Consider the following 25,000-nt stretch of genomic DNA (forward strand, 5'->3'; position numbering starts at 1 on the left):
CTAGTACATGATGATTAGACGATATGGTCCCCCTATCAGATGGTCTTCACAGAAAATACAATGCTCAACCGTACTGCCGACCGAGTATATATTGCTAGCTAGCAGATAGCTAGGTTCATTGTTTTTTTTGTGAAACTACAGGGAGGAACTACGTTTGTTCTAGCCAGCTGTCAAAATGCGTCGCTGTTTCTGCGACGTTAAGTTCACCACGAGCCTTATATGATATTGGTTGCTCGCTAAGTCTGATTGATATGATTTACCCTGAAGCGCTGTCCCAATTGGTACGTCATTGGTTCTCTGTAGTCAGCAAGATCATTCAATTCTGGCATTTTTCTGATTGCGTCAGACAATAACAGTTAAGTGATATAGTCCCAAAATATCAATAAATGCGATAGGATCTAAGGGCCACGACTTGCTTTCCTTTACAGAGGAAAAAAGACTGAACCAGGCGTCTATACCTGTGTTTGGTGAAGTCATTAGTATTAATACATGTCATCACCAACAAGGCAACCAAGCTTTTGAGGATACATTTTACATGGGAACATAACAAGAGGGAATATAGAGGGAAACTAGCAATAACCCGACACCTATTCTGGTTTATGAGTGTATTAGGCCATTGATGGTGACTTTAGGGGATTCTACAATAGTAGTTGTCAATACTAACTGATATAACTCATTAAGAAGTAACATTAGGCTAGTCCATAATTATATGGTATTGTTATTTAATCAGATCTTTATCAGTGCAAGAGTTTGAATTGTCAGCATTTAAGTAGTAGTATTTTAATATGGCCAACCGTAGAGGGGAAGGCAGAGTCGTCCTAATATCGAACTGTAACCACACTTTCCATTGTCACACTCATGGAGAGGGAGATAGACAGCCTACAATGGGGAGACAGAGAGAGAGTCAGTCTGTGTGTGTGTGTGTGTGTGTGTGATGGTTGATCTGGTGGTTGGTTAGAGTGTGTGATTTTAACAGCAAACCCCTGTCCCTGCAGTCCCAGTCTTTCTCTCTCTTTCTCTCTCTCTCTCTCTCTCTCTCCCTCTCTCTCCCTCTCTCTCTCTCTCTCTCTCTCTCTCTCTGTATGTGCGTGACTTTTTATCTCAGAGCCTGTGCTATAAATAACACTGTTGCCAGGGACACCACTCGACTGGTGCATCCCAGGACCTAAACACATTTTTAAGGCCCAGGACAAATGTTCAGGTTCAGCATCTCAGCTGAAAGGACAGGACAGAGGTTAATTAGCCCTGAGAGAGAGAGACGGTGGGATGTTCATTATCAAGGTGGAAAAAGGATAGGCAGGTGTGTCTGCCATTGAAGGTTTTAGTTGGAAATACAGGTCCTCCATTCTGATTTGTTACTGTGAGGTCCCCATTTTCCCAGGTTTCCCACCCACTCTTAATTGCCTGTCACCTTTCATCATCTTTGAGGTAAATGCTGCCCTCTAGAAATATAGTGGTTTCTCTGGTTGTTTCCTTACAGAACCAGACAGACGATGTCTGTTTCAGACTGTCATACATATTTTATGAAGAATGCGAGGCAGGCAATCGAAATTAACTTTATCTAGGGCATTCATTTTATGATTGGTCTAACACATTATGTGACTAGACCTGCTCAAGTCGTCCATAAAGTTCAGACTATACAGTGGGGTTCATTGTGTCTTAGTGCTTTTATGCGGCGAGGTGGACGTACCTGTGCTTTAGACGGCACACGAAATATCTACCCACTGTGTGTGTGTGTGTGTCTCGGCAGTCCGAGCGTGATGGGGCGGATCTTTCTGGACCACATTGGAGGCACGCGCCTCTTCTCCTGTGCCAACTGTGACACCATCCTCACCAACCGCTCCGAGCTCATCTCCACCCGCTTCACCGGGGCCACCGGCAGGGCCTTCCTCTTCAACAAGGTACCTACACACACTCACTCAATTCAATTCAATCCAATTCACCGGGGCCACCGGCAGGGCCTTCCTCTTCAACAAGGTAGCCTACACACACACACTCCATTTTTATTTATCAGAATCAGAATCAGCTTTTATTGGCCAAGTTAGTTTGCACAAACAAGGAACTTGTCTTGGTACAGTGGCTCTCAGTGTGCTTACACATATGACACATATATACATCACAACACAAAACAATACAGCAGTGCAATCAGTGCAACAGTGCAAAACAATACAACATATAGCGCCATAACAATACAATTGCCTCTAGGCGCTTTGCAGAGCCCAGAGCCAGAGCCTGCAAGCACAATGGCAACAGGGGCGAGAAAAAACTCCCTGTTGGACAGGAAGAAACCTTAAGCAGAATGGCAACAGGGGCAAGAAAAAACTCCCTGTTGGACAGGAAGAAACCTTAAGCAGAATCTGTTCCTGATCAATGCATGACCTTGTTGTGTCTCTGTGTGTGTCTGTCTGTGTCTGTGTCTGTGTCTGTGTCTGTGTCTGTGTCTGTGTCTGTGTCTGTGTCTGTGTCTGTGTCTGTGTCTGTGTCTGTGTGTGTGTCTGTGTGTGTGTGTGTGTGTGTGTGTGTGTGTGTGTGTCTGTGTGTGTGTGTGTGTGTAGGTGGTGAACCTGCAGTACAGTGAGGTGCAGGACCGCGTGATGCTGACGGGGAGGCACATGGTCCGTGATGTGAGCTGCAAGAACTGCAACAGCAAGCTGGGCTGGATCTACGAGTTCGCCACGGAGGACAGCCAGCGCTACAAGGAGGGCCGCGTCATCCTGGAGAGAGCCCTGGTGCGGGAGAGCGAGGGCTTTGAGGAGCACGTTCCCTCTGACGCTTCCTGAGACATTCACACACACACACACACACACACACACACACACACACACACACGCGCGTGTGTGTACATACGTGCACAGCTATGCCGTGACAACGCCAGCCTCCAAGACACGCAGAGCTAAAAACATATTGAATATTGAAAAACAATATATTTGATAACACTCTATTTCCCTCCTCCCTCCCAACACAATTGTCTAATAATCCACACACACCCTGTCACTTAACCACAATACACACACACACACACACACACACTCCCGCACACCTTCCAAAAGGTTTGTCATTCACATACAAAAGGCCACAGTTCCCATGTAAGCAAAGAAAAGCAGCAGCCAAGCATCTTTTGATCTCTCTGCTGTTGGCGTGGGCAGATGTTGTACTGTAGACCCTGTGCTTGCTGTAGTACTGGTTGTCCCTGCCTTGTGTCTCCCGCCCCATGCAGCCACAGGCTTAGCCCAAGACAGACAGAGAGCGAGCCCAGAGTCCACTCTGAATGTTCTCATACCATGCAGCAGTCGTGAATGTAGCTGAAATAGCTCTACTACCATGTGGCATGACCAAGACACCATGAAACACATGCAAATCTAAATCATCCTCCCTATTGTAATCACACACGCAAACGCACATACAGACACACACACACACACACACACACACGTAGTGACAGACACTCACACACACACACACTAACTCTAAAACTCACAGAACATGCGCTATTTGAGCTCAACACCAGAAAGAAAAGGTTAGCGAACTCCTTGCTCTGGTGTATTTGTAAATAGATATCTTAGACCCAGAAGTGTGTGTGGGTCTGTTCTACTTCCATCTTTATTGCTGGATCTCACAGACACAGAAGTGTGTGTGTGTGTGTGTGTGTGTGTGTGTGTGTGTGTGTGTGTGTGTGTGTGTCTGCTCTACGTCTACCATCTTTTTTGCTGGCCTGAGAAGATCCTACAAAGAGCTTTTTACAAAAATCGTTTCATAGACTCTTAGCTTTGCATGCCCAGCTCTGCCTCACCCTGTACTTTGAGTAACTTCACCTGTGTGAACACCTGTGTGGAAACCTGTGTGTGTGGGGGGGGATGGGGTGGGTGGGTTAGGGGGAAGCGTGTGTGTGTGGGGGAATGGGGTGGGTGGGTTGGGGGAAAGCGTGTGTGTATGTGTCTGAGCGAGGGAGGCTGAATACTGATCAGAATGGGAGTTTTGTATGCAAAGAACTTGGCGTGTGGCGGCCCCATGATTCTTCCTGATGTCATTTCTATGGAGGGCCTCAGGATGGCGGCCATTTCTTTTCCCTTATTACCTCCTTCCTCCATTCCTTCTTAACCCCATCTTTTTCTTCCCTTCTTTCTCCCTCCTTTCTCTCCTCTTTTCATTTTTTTCGATTTTATATTATATTGTTATAGTTATGATAGTTATTGTACAAGTATCATTATGACTATTATGGTTTTATGAGCAATACGCGGTCGGTACATGGCCATTTTCTGTTCGGTATGGTTTTGAGTAATAGTGCTATTGACATGGTCATTTGTGATGTTAAATTTAAAAAAAGAGAAAATATGCTTTATTCCTCCTTGTTCTGCAAGTTTCTTCAGCAGCGTTGATTTTGAATAAAGCTTTTGGTCTTACTACGATCATAATTTGGAAGTCTTGAATTCTTTCATTGATTTTAAGTTTGATTTTGATTGATTTGACTTTGTGTCTATGCATATTTATGTTTTCGATTTTTTTGACAATATACATTGGACAAAGTTATTTGGAATGAAAAGCCCATGGAAGGCATATTGTCCCAGACAGAATTTTTACTGTGAAAATGTTGAATACTTTTGTATATAGAGTTTTGGATGTGTACATGGCGTCTCAAAAAGAGGTTAGTCTTCTGTACAGGACGAGTGCTACTTATCAGTATCTTAACTAGAGGGTGTGAGAGTAGAATCGACCCGATTTTCTCTTGAGAGATTTGAGAGCAACTTTTGGAGAGATTAGCATGCATTTTTTTTCTGGTAGGTCAAAGGTTGATGACAGAGTAAGATTAATAACACCAATGTTTCATCCTGTGCAAGTGCTTTAGCTTTACGCTGTTTCCAAGCTTCTAGCAGTGGTTCTTAATCTCAACCTTCTTTGCTCCATGACCCAAATGTTAAGATACCAGCGCAGTCACAAGCCAACAATTAATAATCAGCATGAATCATCAGGCCAATAATTTAACAACTGTGTTATTATAATTATTATTATTATTACTACCACTAGGCTTAATACTACTATACCACTGTTTTACCATTGAAAACACATGCAACTGTTTAACAATTGGGATCAGTTATGGAATCCTGGAGCTACATGTTCATATTCTTTAAGCCATTCATTTTCAACTTTTTAAAAGGAAATTATGAATTACATGTTGATACATTTGAAATATCTGATATGCAAATTTGATTGGCTGAATGTTTGAACATGTCATTGAAGTAGGGCCCGTTCTATCGTGTCCTCATATGGCTGTCATGTACCACACCAGGTATTCTTTTGCTCATATGCACCTCTCGAGAGAACCTGCAGATGTGTTTCTCGATCTCGTGAAAGACTGAAACAGTAGTCCGTAGTGAAACGAAGTTTTTTCTTTTTGATTTCGTGTTTTCGACTGCGACATAGAATGTACGGTATGGAATTTTGAAAATGTTGTAAAAAGTAGCCTTTTCAAGTGTAGCAATTGTGGCGGCGGCGGGATGGGGCCGGGGTTATGCAGAGGTGCTTGGCACAAAGTTAAATCATTTGGTGGTTGGAGGAATGATTACGCCCCTTTCAAAGGATCATTAATGGTTAATTTTGTGTCGTCATTTCAAATCACAAGGTCAATGGCGACAGACTAGCAATTATGCACCGATCGGCAGAAAATAGTACAGAAGTTGACCCACAAAACTGTTGATGACTGAAGTTATCTTAAAAACAATAAATGTCTATAAAGTAGATATCTTAATGACACTCCCTTCCCCCGTTTGATTGTGTCCAGAGTTAACGCGAAATGAGGAGGAGGTGTTAACTACCCCCAAACTGCACCTAACTAGCCAGACTCGTCTAGCCAGAACCACGTAGGCCTAGGCTACGGCCATTATGAATGACCATGGATCACGGGAGCTACTCTTAAAAGGAACAGCTTGAAGCTGTGTGTTCAGTCAGAAAAAGTGTCAGCTCGCGTAAGACAGTAGCCTAGGCGTAAACTTTTGCGTGTGTTTCTTTGAGATAACGATGGCCGGTTTACTTTCACCGAGGGTAAAATAAAGGAGTAGGAGGAGACCAACAATATCTCATAGAGACGCAGGGAGAAAAGCCACCCGTCCGCCTCAGAGCGCTCTCACACTCAATATATCGGCAGAGGCAAATGGGGACCTAGTGATTTCAAAAACAGAGCAACAGGTGAATTGGATTGATGACCCCCCCCCCCAGTCCCTTTTCTCTGAGCAACATTTACTGAAACCGAGTGACCATGGGGCGCTATAGCGGGAAAACATGCCGCTTAATTTTCATGCTTGTCATCACAGTAATTTTCTTTGTGGCCGAGATTGTCGCCGGGTACATGGGGAACTCCATAGCACTTGTATCTGACTCCTTCAACATGCTGTCGGACATTCTGTCGTTATGCGTGGGCTTGACGGCCTCTTGGGTGTCGCGTCGGACCGGATCAGGGCGCTCCACATACGGGTGGGTCCGGGCTGAGGTTGTCGGAGCTCTGGCCAACGCTGTTTTCTTGGCCGCCCTATGCTTCTCAATTTCGGTGGAGGCGATGAGGCGACTAGCCCGACCGGAGGCAATTGACGATCCTGGACTGGTTCTTGTGGTCGGCGCCCTAGGGCTAGCTGTTAACATTGTTGGGCTGCTAATTTTCCAGGACTGTCGCGGATGCTGCTTGCGGATCAAGAGGGCCAAGTCAACAGCCAAATCAGACGGGGGACGTCATATGAATGGGGAGGCAGGTGCGGTGACCGATTAACATATGCTATAACTGTTTGTTATGTCTATTGCCACTTCTTTTAAAAATGTCTTTCAAACCAATTATCACATGTATTGTACAGTGAAACCGCACAATTATGACTGTTTAGTTCCACAAATGGCGATGCTTCAGTCAGTTGCGTAATTTCTGTTATGATACCCAGAGCGTTTAACATGTGAACACGTTTTGAGTAGGCTGTTCTGATCTGAAAGTAAACTCTTATCCACATGGAGCGCATTTAATTTACTTTCCAGCAATATCTGTACGCACGCATACGACTGTCCTCTTACAGCCACTTGTTGTGTAGATGAGTCACCTTACCTCATCCCCTATTCCCAGAGGATGCCCTTGCACAAGGATTCGGTCATTTCACTAACACGAGGAAGCCAGCATAGGGGGATAGCCTAGCATCTCTCTCGGATGTGGGACAGAACAAAGGATATTGCTTCAGTAAGCACCTCTACTACGTGTGCACGTGAAGTCAGCATAAATGATTTAATTCATTTGCTGAGGAAATGCTGCTGCGTCTAATTTAGACTTCACACGCTCAACGTCTTGGACGCTTCCGCTGTGTCCCATATGCCCCATCTATATTTAAAGCAGCCAGCAATACGGAGTTCTGTTATAAAACTAGTAATGCAAAAACCTTGTAAACATCACCAACAGCCCAGCTGACACTGATAGAAGCTTGATTACACACTAACTGGTGTCTTTTGGCAGTTTAGCTGTCAATGGCATGCGTGTGAAAGCTTTTCTTCCTTTTTGCAGGGTGTACCAGCCCGTTACACAGAACTACATAGGGCATATTCTGGTTGGCTAGTGGGGAAGACACAGGTGTTTATCTGTCCTTCACATGACCATATGCTATCAAAATACATTTGAGGATGGAACCTAAACTAGTTGCCTATAAAACCATATCTCAAAAAGTGTCAAATTATTGCATAGTGTTACTTTAACAGCTTGTCATGTGTTTAATGTTTTGACACAGGTATCCCAGTGCTGCCTGATGAGGGTGAGCAACCACAGAAGGAGGGTCAGCCCCTCAATATCAGAGGTACATGTATACAACCATACAACATCCGCAGGGGCACAGACTGATAAAACGGACCCAGTGGTGTAGTCCAGGGTATACGCAGGTATACGGAGTATACCCACTTATTTTTCAGTCAGCATTCCGTATACCCACTTCTCGAACAGGGCGTTTATCCTGTGTTGTATGGGCTGCTTAAAAATAAATGAGAGTATACCCACCTCTCCAGGGACCATTACAACACTGAACGGACCCTATCCAGTTACTGATAGAAGCATATTAGCATTTGGGAAATGCATTGCCTTTAGTAAGACTACAGAGTTGTCAGGAAAGAAATGTTGGTGTCACCAGAAACATTGCATTTATGAATGTAGAGAGGGCTTCTGAGGTAACTCCATTGTAAACCTTTGAACTGAGTACTTTACGTAACTCTGTGGACTGTTGTGTGGTACATCACAGTCACAATGACTCTGCTCATCAGCCATGCTATCAAACATTCACCCATATGCCTAAACCCTCACTGTAACACAAACCCAACATCAAAAAGAAACCTGACTGTTTTCTGATTATTGGTGGCCAGTAATCCATCATGTATTTTGTGCTTTAGAATCTTTGGTTTTGACCATGCAATACTATGCATCGAATTTCCCATCTTTACTGAAAAGCGACCCACAGGATACTGTATGTACTCCTACACACTCTTAGACTACAGAGCACTACGCTGCATACTAGCACTTTGTCCCCTACGCACCGCTGGCTCTGTCAATTCCGCTTGTTATTACATAGACGTTATGGTTAATGTGTAAAACGGTAATGTAAACATTTGCTGCTTACTGTTAGTGCACTGTTAGACTTTCATGCTTCCTCCCAGTGACGGTGGGTAGAAGTGGCCAGCGTGTCGTCTAACGGTCTAACGCCTCTGATGGTGGACTGTACAATGTGTAACTCCGCCCCATCACATGGGTTTCAATCATCTTATTTTCGTTTCTCTCAAGCGTGATGGTTATATGACCGTTTTTTACACAGTCCTTTGTGTTTTTAAAGATTTATTTTTGGGGGGCTTTTGGCCTTTAATCTGTAGTTGAAGTGAAGAGTGGGACAGGTAATGAGAGGGAGAAGAGGTGGGGTGTGGACAGGAGAAATGACATCAGGCCGGAATCGAACCTGTGTCCTCCATGGGCATCAAGCCCGAATGTGGTCGGGGCTACTGGTTGCGCCCAGTGCCCCCCAGTCCTTGTTTTTATGGAACACTGCAAGGTCTTTTGAGGTGTAAGAGTTGAGTAGTAGAGGGCAGACAAGACAGCGCTCCATAGTATGGTCTGCTTCTCCACCTTCACAGGTGCAGTCTTGTAGCCCCATCTGACCAGAGCAGCTTATGATCGCCCCCATTCTTGTCCTGAGGCGGTTGAGTGTTTTCCATTGAGCCCATGGTGCTTCTGGACCAGGGGGAAGGTTATGTGTTTCAATGACAAAGGAGCCTATTTTCCACGTCACCTTTCTCGTCTAAACTGTCTTTCCATCTACTGTGGCGAATTAGAACAATTCGTTTACCCTACGCACATTCTTTATTTCCCCCCCCAGAAATGAGTTAAAACGTCATTCTGCTAAATTGCAAGGAAGGGTGGAGCGAGCCAAATGGAACTTTAAGAGTTGTAGCCGAGTATACGCCTACAAAATATCTAAATTTTAGCTTAGCTTTTAGTCTTGAAAAACTGAATTGTGTCAGTAGCACCCACCCATACACACCAGCTAGGCCATGCTCGACTTTGCTGTATCTGGCTGTAAAATAATCTAAAGTACTAATTATTGACCGTGATGAGACAATACAGTGAACTACTTCAACAGAGAGAATATGTGTGAGTATGTTAACCTTGCCAACATGTTCTAATTAAGTTTAAATAATAATAATGTATGCAGTTCCGCAGGAATAATGGGAGAAGACCACCTGTGGACAACCATTCAGTTTTGTCTTAATGTGAAGATCTATCATTCATAGACATTCAATTCATTCAAGACATTGATGCAATGTTCCCAAAATTCTTCTCATGTTTTCTAACACAAAGTGAGGGGCCCAAAGATATGGATTCAGCAACGTCCATCAAAGCACAACGGTTACGATTTAAACATTAGAAAAAAAATCCAGGACTTAACCAACCTCTGTCCTCTCCCACAGGTGTGCTACTTCATGTTCTCAATGACGCGCTTGGCTCAGTGGTGGTGGTGGTGGCCTCTGCCCTGTTCTTCGTGCGGCCCCTGGCCCCGGGGTCAGAGTGCAACTGGCAGTGCTACGTGGACCCCAGCCTCACGCTCGTCATGATCGCCATCATCATGGCCTCGGCCGCACCGTTGCTACGGGAAACCGCCAGCATCCTGCTGCAGATGAGTCCCGCTGACCTGCCACTCGCTGCGCTGTGTGAGTCTCGGCCGTCGTCACACACCGAGTAACACAACTCACAGTCTAACTCAAAATGACTGCTGCAAAAAGTCAGAAGTCCAGTTTCTGGATAACAATTTGCCAAACTCTTCAGTTAAAATGTAGTTTCTGGTTAAAAAATAAGGTAATGAGCAAATCCATAATTCTGAATGGTTACAAACAATTAACCCAACACACAAAACAGACAACAAACATCCAAAGACACTCGCAGGAGGAGAATGTTAATCTTTTGGACAAATATAGGTATGTTCACATACACTGCATACTGCACATACTAGACTTAGTAGGGTCATTTAGAAAGGGAAGGCTAAGATGTCTATTCACTCCACCTCTGCTCTCTGTGTCTCTCTAAACAATGCACAAAACTAACCTGTATTTGTCTCTATGAATTATTATTATGTGTATTGTGTCTTGTGTTTGTTTTAAACTTGTTTTTACTTAAGCTGAGTATTTATAGTGTAAATCTGTATATTTATATTGTATATATTTGTATCGTTATAGTTTTTTACTTTTCAATTGCACTGAAGTCTGAGAGCTGCCACCTCAATTTCGTTGCACTTGTGCAATGACAAATAAATATATTCTATTCTATTTATTCTATTCTCTTCTCTCCCCTTCTCAGTGGAGGAAGTGTGCGTACTTCCAGGAGTGCTGGGAGTTCACGATGCCCACGTGTGGGAGCTGTGCAAGGGCCGGGTCGTGGCCACACTCCACGTGCGCTGCTCTCATGAACTCCAGAGCGCCGCCTTCACTTCCCTCTCCCTCCAGATCCGCCAGATCTTCCACCGGGCCGGGGTGCACAGCCTCACCCTCCAGCCCGAGTTCGGTGAGCCCCAGACGGCCGGGAAGGGGGTCTGCGCAGCCCCTTGCCTGGAACCCTCTTGTCAGAGGCTGTCCTGTTGCCCGCACACAACCCGCCAGGAAGCCGTCAGCAATGGGCATCCTCCTCTGCCGCTCACAGAGGTGTCCGTGGATGTGCCTGAAAGCACCAAGACTTTGCTGACGGAAACGGGAGGAGCCGTGAGAAGACTCCAGAGCACAGAGATGTAGTTGTACAGCTGAAGTTGAAGCTGAAGATAGAAGCTGCTACTTCAGAGACAGGCGATGTTGACGCGCTTTATTCCCACTGTAGTGAGATGTGAACAGTACTGAACAGTTAGTTTATTCTTTTTAAGGAGGTCCAGTCCAGACCAAAAGGATCAGTGCCTGAAGAACAATCTCTAAACTTGAACAGTTGACATGGTGAGAGTGTGTATTTGACCAAACATGAACAAATGTGCCTTCCCTTTCTCAGGGATAAGCGCAAAAACAGACAGGCAGACACACACACACACACACACACACACACACACACACACACACACACACATACAAATGTAATATAATACACAAATATAATGCACTTTGACACATCTTAATTACTCTCATTACCATAATGCACTTTGACACATGTTAATTACTCTCATTACCCATCACATGTTCTGATAAACTCAATCAGTCAGTGCCAGTAATCTTTGCACTGTAACATTGAGAAGATAGTGAGTTCAGTGTTTAAATGTTAGGGTAAAGGTGAGGGTTAGTAAGTAGGATAAATGCTGCCTTCCACTGATTGATAGGTTGAGGATTGATATAGACTGTGAGAAACAAAATTGATTTTGCATATGATGCACAATTTATAGATGTACTGCATTAGGTTGATCCCACAGAAAATGTGACTTGTTTCGGTCTTTTTCAGTCATTTAATGAAATCGATATCCTCACGAGCTTTCCTGCCTTAAAATTAAAATTGAGAAGTCAGCCCCATGACGGAGGTCAGTGAGCCAAAGGCATGGTATAAGTCGGTGTCGACCCACAATGCAAAAGTCTTGATCTCAGATTTGGGAGAAGAATGTGGAACAGTGTATGTATCATGGTGTACCTGCTGTGGCCAGTAGATGGCAGTAGAGCAAAGGCAATGACTGACCGTACAGCCTTATCCAAAGTGTTCAACATGGATATCAATGGTTTTGTCAACATATGCCATTCCACTGTGTGATGTCTGTGACAATCATATGAGTAAACCATCTCAAGTGATTAAGTTAATGAACTTCAAGGTTTGCAACTCTGTGACCTAAAACATGTATAATGTTTTACATTCTGCTTTGTCTATAAGGCATTGCACATCCAGGGACAGATGATGAGAGATGACAGAAATGGAAAAAAAAACAATAATAATATAAATATTAAATGGAGGTAAGTAAAGGTTTATATGTGTGTGTATGTGTTCTTTTTATATATTTATAGGTGTTTGTGTGTATGTGTGCACAAGTGAGACTATCTACCTATATATAGGCAGAGGGCATGAGATACAGATGTGTGTGTGTGTGAGTGTAGGCAGTCTTGCTCAGTGATCTTTGAAACTGGAGATGTGGATTGTGTGGGATTAATAACTACAACAGGTCTCTCAGACTTACTCACACACACACACACACACACACACAGGTCTCTCACTGATTCAAAGCTCCCTTGATGCAGCAGGAGGGCGAAGGCTCTATTAACAAGAGAATGACGCAGCGCTCTGCTCATATCTCCCAGCTGAGGACAGGGCTATATTTAGGCTATGAGATGACTGCAGTGTAGTGTGTGTGTGTGAGAGAGAGAGAGAGAGATTGTGAGTGTGTGTGTGAGTGTGTATGGAATCTATCCACTATGCTTATAGGAGAACTCATGGCTACGTCAGAGCACCTCCCCCTGGAGTGAAGGAGGAGAAAAACGAGTGCGGGGAGAGAGTGGAGTGGAAGTGAAAAAGTGAAAGTGACTCTATGGCAGAGGTGGTGTAGACACACACACACTCTGAAATCCACCTCTGCATTTAACCCATCCAGGGAAGTGACACACACACAGTGAAGTGAAGTTATACTAACCCGGAGCAGTGAGCTGCCTTCGGCGGCGCCCGGGGAGCAGTGATCGCGGTTAGGTGCCTTGCTCAAGGGCACTTCAGCCGTGGATGTGGGCATGGGAGAGCAGTGGTCTACCACTTCCCCCGCCCACATTTTTCCTACTGGTCGGGGATCGAACTGCCACCCTACGGTTTCCAGTCTGAAACCCTAACCAGTAGGTCACGGCTGCCCAGAGATCACCTCTGAAAACCCTGAGCTCGCGCTTCAGCAGGGGAGGGCAGAGGGTTTCTGCTAATCGATATCCAGGCACATACGGGCGTATCCAAGGATAGACACTCACTCACCACAGAGAGCTGTGTGAGCGTGAGTGTGTGTGTGTGTGTGTGTGTGGTTAGACACTCACCACAGAGAGCTGATTAGACGTAAGCAGTCACACGTTGATGCAGAGTTAAGTGACTTTCCATGGTTGACCAGTTACCTTCTGTCCAGTCTCCATGAAGTGCGTCAAGACTTTATTTTGGTGAGCAACTGGTTTTGTTCAAGAGGATCTGACCAGGTAGGTTATGTTGAATGTATGGGACGTGTAGAAGTTGGACACAAGGCAATCAAGCTCATCGCAACTGTTTAACTGTGCTGTGTGTGAATGTGACTCGGGATGTTTTTGACTTAAATTGTTACACAGTAATGTAACTTTCACATGAGATATCTCACAGCTGTTATTGCAAAGACAAGATTTCATCTGAGACTTCATAATTCTTCTCCATATGATGACCCTATCCATTCAGTCTATAACTAAAAAGACCCCATTACACAAAATAATCGTTGCACTCAACTACATAGAGTCTATTCACCAAATGGTAATAACACGACAATCGTTGTGGGCTACCTTCACAAATCCCTATTATTTCTTGCATGGACGTAGGGTACAAACACATACACTCCTGTAGACCTCTCCTGATCTTGGCCTTCTACCAGCTTAGCGGTTAAGTGACAAGCCAAGAGATCATCACCCCAGGGGATCACTTTTCATCCGCCAATTAGGACCATGACGTGTGTGGGCGTGATCAAAGATGCCCAGGGTCTTCTGGAACGTCTGTGTGCACCACTGACTTAATTCCCCCTTGACCACACGCTGACGTAGGAGGGTTCCTGCGCCCAGCACAGGTTCACCTGAGAGCCCATTGGAAAGCAGCTTAATGGTCTTGGGGACAAATCTGGGGGATTAAGAGCAAGGCATTGGGAAATGGAGCTGAAGGCTGCTCCTTACTTGAAGAGCTCAAACATGCACATACACACTCACATGTACACTCACATGGTCACTCATTCACACTCACACACACACACATGTGGTCACTCAGTCACACACACACACACACACACTCACATGGTCACCCATTCACACACGGTCACCCAGTCACACACTCTCTCACACACACACACTCACTCACGTGGTCACTCACTCAGTCACACACACAATTGGCCCCTTTATCACCTTTGGCCTCAACGTGAACTGTAGTATTGCCATCCCTTTTCTCCTAATTTAATTATGCACTAAAAAAAAAAACACTTCACCACCATCCCTGTAATCCCTTTAAAAGCTACATCAAGACCACTTTAATGTTGAAGTACCAAAATGCAAAGGAATTTAGTGAAAACCAAGCCAGAATTCAGTGAAAGCTTTTAGAAGGAAAAAAGGCTCATCTCGGGAGCACTTAGTCACTGATTCATATAATGAGGAGACAATGTGGACATAGCACGCTAGTCTTTTTTCTTTATCCTCCTTTCTTTACACTCCCTCACCTCGACAAGTTTTCTAAAATGCCACAAAAAGGGAGTGGAAAGGCTAAATGACATGCAAGAGGTCTCTGATGACATCATAGCACCTCCTGTTGCCCCGTGTTGCCTGGCAACAGAAAAAAAAAATCAACATTAGTTGCCACAGCAACCCCTCTCCACCTTCAAATGTCCCATGTCTCAACGTGATGCTCCCTCCGCCCCTCCTGCCCAAGTGCATTGTGTGAAGGGGACGTGAAACATCCAGTCAGTGATGTTTGAGATCCATTGCTGAAAACACTGTTGTGGTTTACGCCCTGAATAAGCCCACAGGTGAACACACAAACACACACACACACACACACACACACAGACACACACCTGTACTGCTGCTATGGGGTGCAATCTAGATATGTAGTCTCTAGCTGGATCCCATAGAACACTGTATTCTCCTAAAAGACCCTTTAGCTTTTTAAGCTTCGCACCAGTTCTCAGCCTCAAGAAATGATCAAAGATAGAGAGAACCATTTTTGCAAGAAAACAAATATTTGGATGGTTTGAGGTTCTTGGTTAGGACTGAATGGTAAAAGTCAATCCAAAAAGTTTTACGATAAAAAACATTGTATAAAATAAAAGAGGGCACCGAACCAGATTGTAGACACTTGAGACTCTGACCACAGTGGGAAATTAAATCTTTTCAAGCGACCTAATTTGAATAAAAAGTAATATCACTAATAGTACTACTAGTAGTTAAAAAGCAATCATTTCAGGTTCTCCAGAACTGATTGAAAGCTTACAATTATTAAGTTTCATTAGCTTATTTAATTAGTTTAGATACCCTGAGGTTTTTCCGAAATGTAAAACAGTGAATTCCAGTCCGAAAAAGAACGACCACAAGAACCAGGGGCTGGTGGAAGAAGTGTATGTTTATTTAAACTTCTCGAACAGAGTGGTACGGAGCTCATGAAAGTGACATACTTTACCTGAGAGGATAAGAGGGGTCACCTCCAGTGTAACACACGGAGAGACAAAAGTGAAACTCAGTTTAGAACTGAGATTTACGAAATCTATTAGAATAGTGTAATCGGTACAGGCTGACCAGTTTGCAAGCTACAGTTCTCAATCACAGTGTCCAAGGCCATTTTCTCCTGTACACAAACAAAACACACACACACACACACACACACACACACACACACAACAGATAAACATACACACACCCACTACATCTGATATGAAGAGGGGGATGTCATCAGGACAGCATCTGATTGTGATTCAGTTGAACATGAGTAGTCTACGATGGTGATGCCTTCTAAACTCCAGTCTCATGTTAGCACTCTAAGTCAGCAGTTCGTCTGCACACTACGTAGGCCTCAGCAGTGTTGGTCTGCACACTACGCAGGCCTTTGCAGCGTTGGTCTGCACACTACGCAGGCCTCAGCTGTGGTGGTCTGCACACTACGCAGGCCTTTGCAGCGTTGGTCTGCACACTACGTAGGCCTCAGCTGTGGTGGTCTGCACACTACGTAGGCCTCAGCTGTGTTGGTCTGCAGGCCTCAGCTGTGGTGGTCTGCACACTACGTAGGCCTCAGCTGTGTTGGTCTGCACACTACGTAGGCCTCAGCTGTGTTGGTCTGCACACTACGCAGGCCTCAGCTGTGTTGGTCTGCACACTACGCAGGCCTCAGCTGTGTTGGTCTGCGCACTACGTAGGCCTCTGCTGTTCCCATGCAACAGCTCCCATAGCCATGCAAGAGCAACTGCTTTAAACACACACATACACACACACACACACACAGCAGACGCACGCACACACGCACAAACACACACACACAGCAGACGCATGCACGCACCCACCCACGCACGCACGCACGCACGCACGCACGCACACACACACACGGACGCGCGCAGACGCACGCACACACACACTCTCACACACAGACACATATGCACCAGCAGTATGAACAGCTTTAAATCCAGCATCAAACATATACACACTCCTGCTATAGAAAAACAGAATGTTTCGATGTAGTTTCATAAATGTACAAAAACACATACACGCGAAAAACAAACGTGTGCACACACGCGCACACACACACCTGTGCTAAGGTGAATCGGGCTCTGTGTAAACTCATCACAGTTAAGAGAAAAGAGGTTCCAGAGGAGAGTATCGGCACGGCGGCCCGCGATCTGATCACGTGACTGGCGAGCACTACTAATGTCTAATGGCTACGAGAGTGACGTCTCTCAACTCCGACTCTACAAACACATCGCTAAATTTTGGCTACAGTTGCAATTAATGTTCGGATTTATGACAGGTGAAGCCCAGGGTTGGCATGGCAACACACACATATGGCTCGGATTCCTCAAGGACAAAACAAGGAAAATGACACCAAACAATAAACAAACAAAGCAAACAAACAAAAAAAAAAGTAAACAAAACAATGGGAATTTAAAAATATACATTAGAAAATATGGCTGTGATTATAAAATGGTATACTCTGGCAAATATAAATGTATATATGTGAATGAAATGGCTAGCTAGGCTTTAAGGAGGAAAAAAAGACTTCTCCCCCTAATTTAAGACAATAACAGAGAGACTGAGAAGAGAAGAGAAGAGAGAGACGCGGAGGGGGCGGTTGTGAGGAGGGTGGTTGGCCGACCTTCAAGTGACCTCCCAACTACCAAACACCGATACACACTCACCTAACACACATACAGCAATGGATGGTAGAACAGCATTTCTTACTATAATATGCCCTGGTGAGGTTTCTCCTTTTACTGTATTTTTTTGCTTTATACCTGACAATGAACCAGTGAATGAACCCGTCCACCTTCACATTCGTTTCTACTCTTTCACCGTTTCCTTTCCTGTCTTTGGGAGCTGAGGCAGAAGAGAGCTCAGCTCTGGACGCCCCTGTTTGACAGCCAGCACATGAGCACATGAGCACGCGAGCGAGTAAGCGAGCGAGCGAGCGAAGGAGAGTGATTGACAGCACGAGGAGGAGGGAGGGAGGGAGGGAGGGAAAGCCAGCAGCTCTCTCCGTCTGAGCTTTGGCATGAGGAGAGAGAGAGAGAGAGAGCGCGCGCATACACACACACACACATGTGTGTGATTGTTCCCACTCCCTCGGCCTCTGCGAAAATGGCACTCGCCTCCCCGCCACCATTTCCTGGGGAGGTCGCATTCTAAACACACACCCCCCACCCGCTGAAGGGTGGGGGTCCACCTATACCCGTCCGTCTTCACTCAGTCTTCCTCTCCATCCCATTCCCCACCTCCGCCTTGACCCCTGCCCTGCCTGCTGCGCTACCATGACTACCGCCCATCCAATAGCGGTGGCAGGCCATCTCCATGAGTTCCACCCCGCCCGCCAGCTTCTGCTGGAGCAGGAAGAAGGCCACCGCGAGCAGCACGTAGACGCGGACGGAGGTGTAGAGCCAGAGGCCGGCGAAGGAGAGGGCGATGAAGGTCATCCAGTAGAGCAGCGAGGCGGCCTTGATGATGGTGACGCGCAGCTCCGTCTTGCAGGGCGGCACGCGCGCCTCCGGCGTGTCGAAGCGGCGCGGCTCGGAGGCGTAGAAGTCCCGCAGGCGCCGCTCCTTCTCGACCCAGCGGTCCTGGCACCAGGCCTGCAGCGCCTCGGAGCCCGCGGGCAGGGAGGAGACGGGGTAGCGCCGCACGTGGAAGTGGATCTCGCGCGGGAAGAGGCCCAACACCAGGTGGCGCTCCGTCTGGGGGACGTTCTGAGGGTACGCTACGGTGATGTCGTGCACAGCGTCCAGGTTGTCACCTGAGATTGAGAGATAGAGGAAGAGATAGAGGGAGAGAAAGAGAGAGAAACAGAGAAAGAGAGAGAGAGGAAGAGATAGAGGAAGAGAGGGAGGAAGAGACGGAGGGAGAGAGGGAGGAAGAGAGACAGAGGGAGAGAGACGGAGGGAGAGAGACGGAGGGAGAGAGACGGAGGGAACGAGACAGACATGGAGAGAGACAGAGGGAGAGAGAGAGATAGAGACAGAGGGAGAGAGACATGGAGAGAGACAGAGAGGGAGAGAGACAGAGAGACAGAGGGAGAGAGACAGAGAGAGAGAGAGAGAGGGAGAGAGAGAGACAGAGGGAGAGAGAACGTTTTTTACAGCACTGTCATTTAGCCCCTTACCATGACATATGATTATGCCATATGATTATGCCAACAGTCTAACAAAACCACTTCATTGTGAAATCATTTTCTGCTGTTAATCAGCAAACTCAATAACAGCTCAGGTCCAGCCTGTGTGAACCTTTTGAACCTCTGAACGTCAAACAGGTAATAGAAACAACAAAGCTAACAGAAATGAAGTTAAGGTTTAAGCTCAGGGAACCAACATATTTACATGACCTTATACCTACTGACTACAGAAATAAAGTTTAGGTAACTTACTTATTTAATGATCTTATCCCCCTGACAACAGAAATCAAGTTTTGGTAACTAACTTATTTAAATGATCATATCCCCACTGAGTACAGAAATAAAGTTTTGGTAACTGACTTATTTAAATGATCTTATCCACTAACCTCCGTTCAAAAGAAATTAGTTTAATAATCTGTTAAATCGGCTGTGGGGCCCTCGCGCTCATGACCTTGGGGCCCAGTGCTTATGACCTTGGTGCTTCGGGCCCCCAGCTCTGCGTGTGTGTGTCTGTCTGTGTCTCTGTGTCTCTGTGTGTGTGTGTGTGTGTCAGTGTGAAGCCAGGCTCTAGCAGGAGGCCATTAGAGCAACTCAAATCAAATGTGGTGTGAATCCACACTCGGCCCGCTGTCGTCAGTGCTCTGTGTGTGTGTGTGTGTGTGCCTCGTGGATCCATCCCCTTTTCACACTCTCCGTGCCCAGCTCTCACGCCATGTCAGCACCATAATGACCTGCAGGCTCCACGGAGAGCTCAGGCTGATGGGGTCAAAGCACCTGGACCAGGGCCAGCTCTGGGAGGAGTGTGTGTGTGTGTGTGTGTGTGTATGTACTTGTGTGTGCTTGTGTGTGTGTGTGTGTGTGTGTGCGTACTTCTGTGGGCTTGTGTGTGTGTGTGTGTGTGTGTGTGTGTGTGTGTACTTCTGTGCGCTTGTGTTTGTGTGTGTGAGTGTGTGTGTGCGTACTTCTGTGTGCTTGTGTGTGTGTGTGTGTGTGTGTGTGTGTGTGTGTGTGTGTGTGTGTGTGTGCATACTTCTGTGCGCTTGTGTGTGTGTGTGTGTGTGTGTGTGTGTGCTGGTGGGAGGGCGGGTGTCTGCGTGTGCCAGACAAGACAGATGAGCATTCCTCTGGACAAGCGAGGGGGTGGTTATCCTTTCCACCAGACAAATATGAGCTGTACGCCACAGACGTCAGACATGCACACACACAGAAACACGCACACACACGCACACACACAGAAACACGCACGCACACACACAGAAACACGCACGCGCACACACACAGAAACACACACACACACACACACAGAAACACACACACACGCACACACACACACACTACTGGGAACAGGGTTGTGCCTCTTCACCCTGTTCCCAGTAGTGTGTGTGTATGTGTGTGTGTGTGTGTGTGTGTGTGTGTGTGTGTTTCTGTGTGCTCATGAGGGGTGCAGCCTCCTACTGTGTCCATTGATGGAACTACTCAACGGTGCTTCAGTATGCTGGACCGCCGCCAGGTACTGCAGTCACAGCTACAGGCTGGTGTGTGTGTGTGACATAGCTGGATGAATCACTGCAGTCTGTATCTCTGTGTGTGTTAGTGTGTGTGTGGACAGCTCTTTTAAATGAATACTTTTGGACATGCCAACCCTGTGCCTCACACACTCCATACAACAACAGTGTGCCATATCTGGGAAATATTTATTTTCTAGCTTATTCTGTTTTTGAAGACCTGATTTGTTGTAAAAGAAGGTGTTTCTTTCCATTGGTGAGATACACAGTCATACAAGGATATTGTGGATATGACAGCATGAGTGTACTCTATATATATAAATAACATATATGTGCGCATGTTTGTGCCAAACCGTGTCAGTAGTATGCAGTCAGTAGTTGTCAGTAGTATGCAGTCAGTAGTTGTCTGTAATTGAGGTCAGTAGTTGTCTGTAATTGAGGTCAGTAGTTGTCTGTAATTGAGGTCAGTAGTTGTCTGTAATTGAGGTCAGTAGTTGTCTGTAATTGAGGTCAGTAGTTGTCTGTAATTGAGGTCAGTAGTTGTCTGTAATTGAGGTCAGTAGTTGTCTGTAATTGAGGTCAGTAGTTGTGAGGCACAGCACACATGAGGTGAGGTGACTGACATATAGAGTGGATGGGTATGTTGAGTGGATGGGTATGTTGAGTGGATGGGTATGTTGAGTGGATGGGCATGAGGTGAGGTGACTGACATATAGAGTGGATGGGCATGAGGTGAGGTGACTGATAGATAGAGTGGATGGGCATGAGGTGAGGTGACTGACGGATAGAGTGGATGGGCATGTTGTTGTGGTTGGCTGAGCAGTGACCTCTGACCTTCGCGGAGCATGTTGACGATGAAGGTGAACCCAGTGGTGCGGGGGTGCAGCACAAACTCGAACTTTGGCAGGCCGTTCTTCTCGGCGAAGTCATCGCTCCGCGCCCGGGTGTTGTCTGTGTGGGGGGGGGGGGGGGGGATGGACAGAGCAGAGGGGAGGGGAGGGAGGAACTGATGAATGGAGGCTTTAACAGGAGCGTTTATTGATCCAAGACAGTCAGCACAAGACAATCAAAAGAGTTACTGTAACATTAACATCTATTACATACACAGCAAATGGAAAACTCCTCAGAAAACATTTCCAAACATATAACACAAAAGAAAAACATAGACAAAAATGACAAACATTTGTTTCTTTAAAATAAATACAAATTCGGTGGGAAAACAAGAGGGGGGGGGGGGGGGCTTACTCCTTTTGTCAGGCACTTTCATCCAAAGCAACTTACAAGCTAAGCAGGGGACAACCCAAGCAGGTGTAGGGTTAGCAGAAGCCATGGTGGAGAAGTGGGAAAACACTTGAAAGTTTCAGTCAAGCTGAAGAAGGGACACTGAAAGAGAGGAGAGCATGAGCGCACATGGAGAGAGGAAGAGGAGGAGGAGGAGGAAGAGCACTGTTAGGAGAGGAGGAAGAGCACTGTTAGGAGAGGAGGAAGAGCACTGTTGAGAGAGGAAGAGGAGGAGGAGGAAGAGCACTGTTAGGAGAGGAGGAAGAGCACTGTTAGGAGAGGAGGAAGAGCACTGTTGAGAGAGGAAGAGGAGGAGGAGGAAGAGCACTGTTAGGAGAGGAGGAAGAGCACTGTTGAGAGAGGAAGAGGAGGAGGAAGAGCACTGTTAGGAGAGGAAGAGGAGGAGGAAGAGCACTGAAAGAGAGGAGAGCATGAGCGCATCCGTCTTCCCCACCAGCAGCCTTCCACTCAGCCACAGGGAGACAGGAGCCTGATCTGGAGAAGGGTATCGTTCACACACACACACACACACACTCCTCTCACTCCAGCATACACACTGGGACACACATGTACAAATACCAGTGCACACAAACAACCTCCTGTGCACCCACACACATGCTCCTCCCTTTTCTCTCTCTCTCTCACACACACACACACACACACACACACACACACACACACACACACACACACACACACACACACACACACACACACACACACACACACACACACACACACACACACACACACACACACACACACACACACACACACACACACACACACACACACTTCTGCTCTTTCCTTCTGAGGGCACCGACCTCACTGGTGATTGCAGCACTCTTGAACACACACACACACTCCTCTCATGTACATGAGCAGCATACACACTGGGACACACACATGTACAAATACCAGCGTACACAAACAACCTCCTGTGCACCCACACACATGCTCCTCCCTTTCTCTCTCTCACACACACACACAGCGACAGACACACACACACACACACACACAAACACACACACACGCACACGCACACGCACACGCACACACACACGCACACGCACACACACACACACAAAAGTATGCCATACTGCTTTTAATTAATGACGCAGGGACATGAGGGGGCATCTGCTTGATTACACACACACATGCATACAGAAATGAACAGACACACACACACACACACACACACACACACACACACACACACAGACACACACAGACACACACAGAGTAATTAAATCAGGCCAGTGTTGTAATGGAAACTCAGGAGATTAACTGCCCCCCATCTCAATAGAGAAAGCAAAGGGGCAGTCAGTGCAAAGACAGATTTAAATCGAAAGCTATCCTAAGAGGATCTGACAGACAGGTGAGAATCTGATCTTTGTGTGTGTGTGTGTCTGTGTGTGTGTGTGTGGGTGAGTCAGAGGTCAGTATGCTTGGACATGCTGTTATTGGAACACTGCCAACCAGGCCTGCTGGCTATTTCAGGCCAGTGCAACATCCATTTATTTCCACTGACCTCTGTTGTGTCAATATAGGTATGCGTGGATGTCCCCCCCCCCCCCAAAAAAAAACACCAGAGTAAAACAAACGTGAACATGCAAGTTTGAGTGTGTGTAAGGGCGAGGCAGTAAAAATGTGTGAGTAAGAGAGTGTGTGTGTATATGTGTGTGTCTGTCAGGTTTTGCAACATTTCGAAATCCCTGGGATCCCTGAGCAGGCATTTTTCAGATTTTATAAAATTTTTAAAAAAGCAATAAAAAGAGAAACATTTATTTAAGAAAAAATCGTCATATTCGTTATTCATATTCATATATAAAGTTTGAGAAGTCTACCTGAGTCTACCTATCAAGAACCAATTTCACATAGTTAATATCACGCAGTAAATATACCACTGTTACAAAACATGAAATTAGTTTTTACTGTTTTGGTGCGCACATCAATGTGATATAAATGAATCAGATACTAAAGATATCTTTAGTAAAATATATCACTACATTTTTACATGTCAGCAATTTCGCAGGCTTTAGAATTTTCCTTCACTGCTCATGTCCATAAACTCACTCAGTGTAGGCTCACGGCTCAGCCCGTGGATGGTGGCGACACGTTTGCGCAAGAACAATGAATAACGGCAAAATTAAACTTTAATTAAACTCGATTTCATGTTATGTTTGCTGTTATGTGTGCGGACAAACAATCATGATCAACAACTCAAAGTTCAGAGGTCAAAGGTTCTTCCTACAAATAGCAAGTGGAAAGAGCAGAAAAGGCAAAACAAGTGAGGGGGTTTATGTCACTTAAAGGATCATTTCTGAAAGTCCGTCAGACAGGGGGTGACATTTGGGCAGCCCGACAGGAAAACAGGATTGTTCCTGGACGTCGGGCTAGGGATTTATGCAAACCTTGCGTGTGTGATGAGACACTAACACTGTGCATATGAGAAAGAGAGAGTGAGTGTTTGTGTGTGAGTGAGGGCCCAGAGAGAGAAATAGTGGCCGACAGAGTGTGTGTGTGGTTATATGTGTGTGTGTGTGTGTGTGTGTGTGTGTGTGTGTGTGTGTGTGTGTGGTTATATGTGTGTGTGTGTGTGTGTATGTATGTGTATGTGTGTGTGTGTGTGTGTGTGTGTGTGTGTGTGTATGTGTGTGTGTGTGTGTGTGTAAGAGAGAAAACCAGAATGAAAAAAGTGAGTCTCAATGTGACAGTTTGCGTGCGTGAGTGAGTGAGTGAGTGAGTGAGTGAGTGAGTGAGTGAGTGAGTGAGTGAGTGAGTGAGTGAGTGAGTGAGTGAGTGAGTGAGTGGGTGAGTGGGTGGATGAGTGCGAGAGTGAGTGAGTGAGTGATTGAGTGATTAAGTGAGTGGGTGAGTGGGTGAGTGGGTGAGTGGGTGAGTGGGTGAGTGGGTGGGTGAGTCAGTGAGTGAGTGAGTGAGTGAGTGAGTGAGTGAGTGAATGTGAGTGAGTGAATGTGAGTGAGTGAATGTGAGTGAGTGAATGTGAGTGAGTGAGTGAGTGAGTGAGTGAGTGAGTGAGTGAGTGAGTGAGTGAGTAAATGTGAGTGAGTGAGTGAGTGAGTGAGTGAGTGAGTGAGTGAGTGAGTGAGTAATAGAGAGAAAACCAGAAAGAGAACAAGTGAGAGTCTCCATGTAACAGTTTGCATGCGTG

At 45.9% G+C, this 25,000-nt stretch overlaps 3 protein-coding genes across 3 annotated transcripts in view; 2 read left to right on the forward strand and 1 right to left on the reverse strand.

Annotated features, from left to right (window-relative positions):
• The window catches only part of LOC308374557 (protein yippee-like 5), a 4,124-nt gene extending 291 nt beyond the window's left edge, over positions 1-3,833 (forward strand). Inside the window, exons 2-3 of the mRNA XM_080850353.1 lie at positions 1,751-1,901; positions 2,556-3,833. Coding sequence (XP_080706479.1) covers positions 1,761-1,901; positions 2,556-2,780 — 366 coding nt within the window. The 5' untranslated portion in view covers positions 1,751-1,760 and the 3' untranslated portion in view covers positions 2,781-3,833. The remainder of the gene's footprint in view (positions 1-1,750; positions 1,902-2,555) is intronic.
• A 2,417-nt stretch (positions 3,834-6,250) lies between these two features.
• Positions 6,251-11,268, forward strand: slc30a10 (solute carrier family 30 member 10; the record flags this gene model as incomplete). The annotated part of the gene is made up of 4 exons (XM_080850620.1): positions 6,251-6,737; positions 7,743-7,808; positions 9,958-10,197; positions 10,841-11,268. The coding sequence occupies 4 exons, from the start codon at positions 6,251-6,253 to the stop codon at positions 11,266-11,268; spliced, it is 1,221 nt and encodes a 406-aa protein (XP_080706746.1).
• Positions 11,269-15,785: 4,517 nt separating this feature from the next.
• The window catches only part of lclat1 (lysocardiolipin acyltransferase 1), a 19,635-nt gene continuing 10,420 nt past the window's right edge, over positions 15,786-25,000 (reverse strand). Inside the window, exons 5-6 of the mRNA XM_080850576.1 lie at positions 21,379-21,495; positions 15,786-18,664 (exon numbers count right to left, since the gene is read on the reverse strand). Coding sequence (XP_080706702.1) covers positions 18,117-18,664; positions 21,379-21,495 — 665 coding nt within the window. The 3' untranslated portion in view covers positions 15,786-18,116. The remainder of the gene's footprint in view (positions 18,665-21,378; positions 21,496-25,000) is intronic.

The sequence above is a fragment of the Sprattus sprattus genome (assembly GCF_963457725.1).
Source record: "Sprattus sprattus genome assembly, chromosome: 13".
Taxonomy (NCBI): domain Eukaryota; kingdom Metazoa; phylum Chordata; class Actinopteri; order Clupeiformes; family Clupeidae; genus Sprattus; species Sprattus sprattus.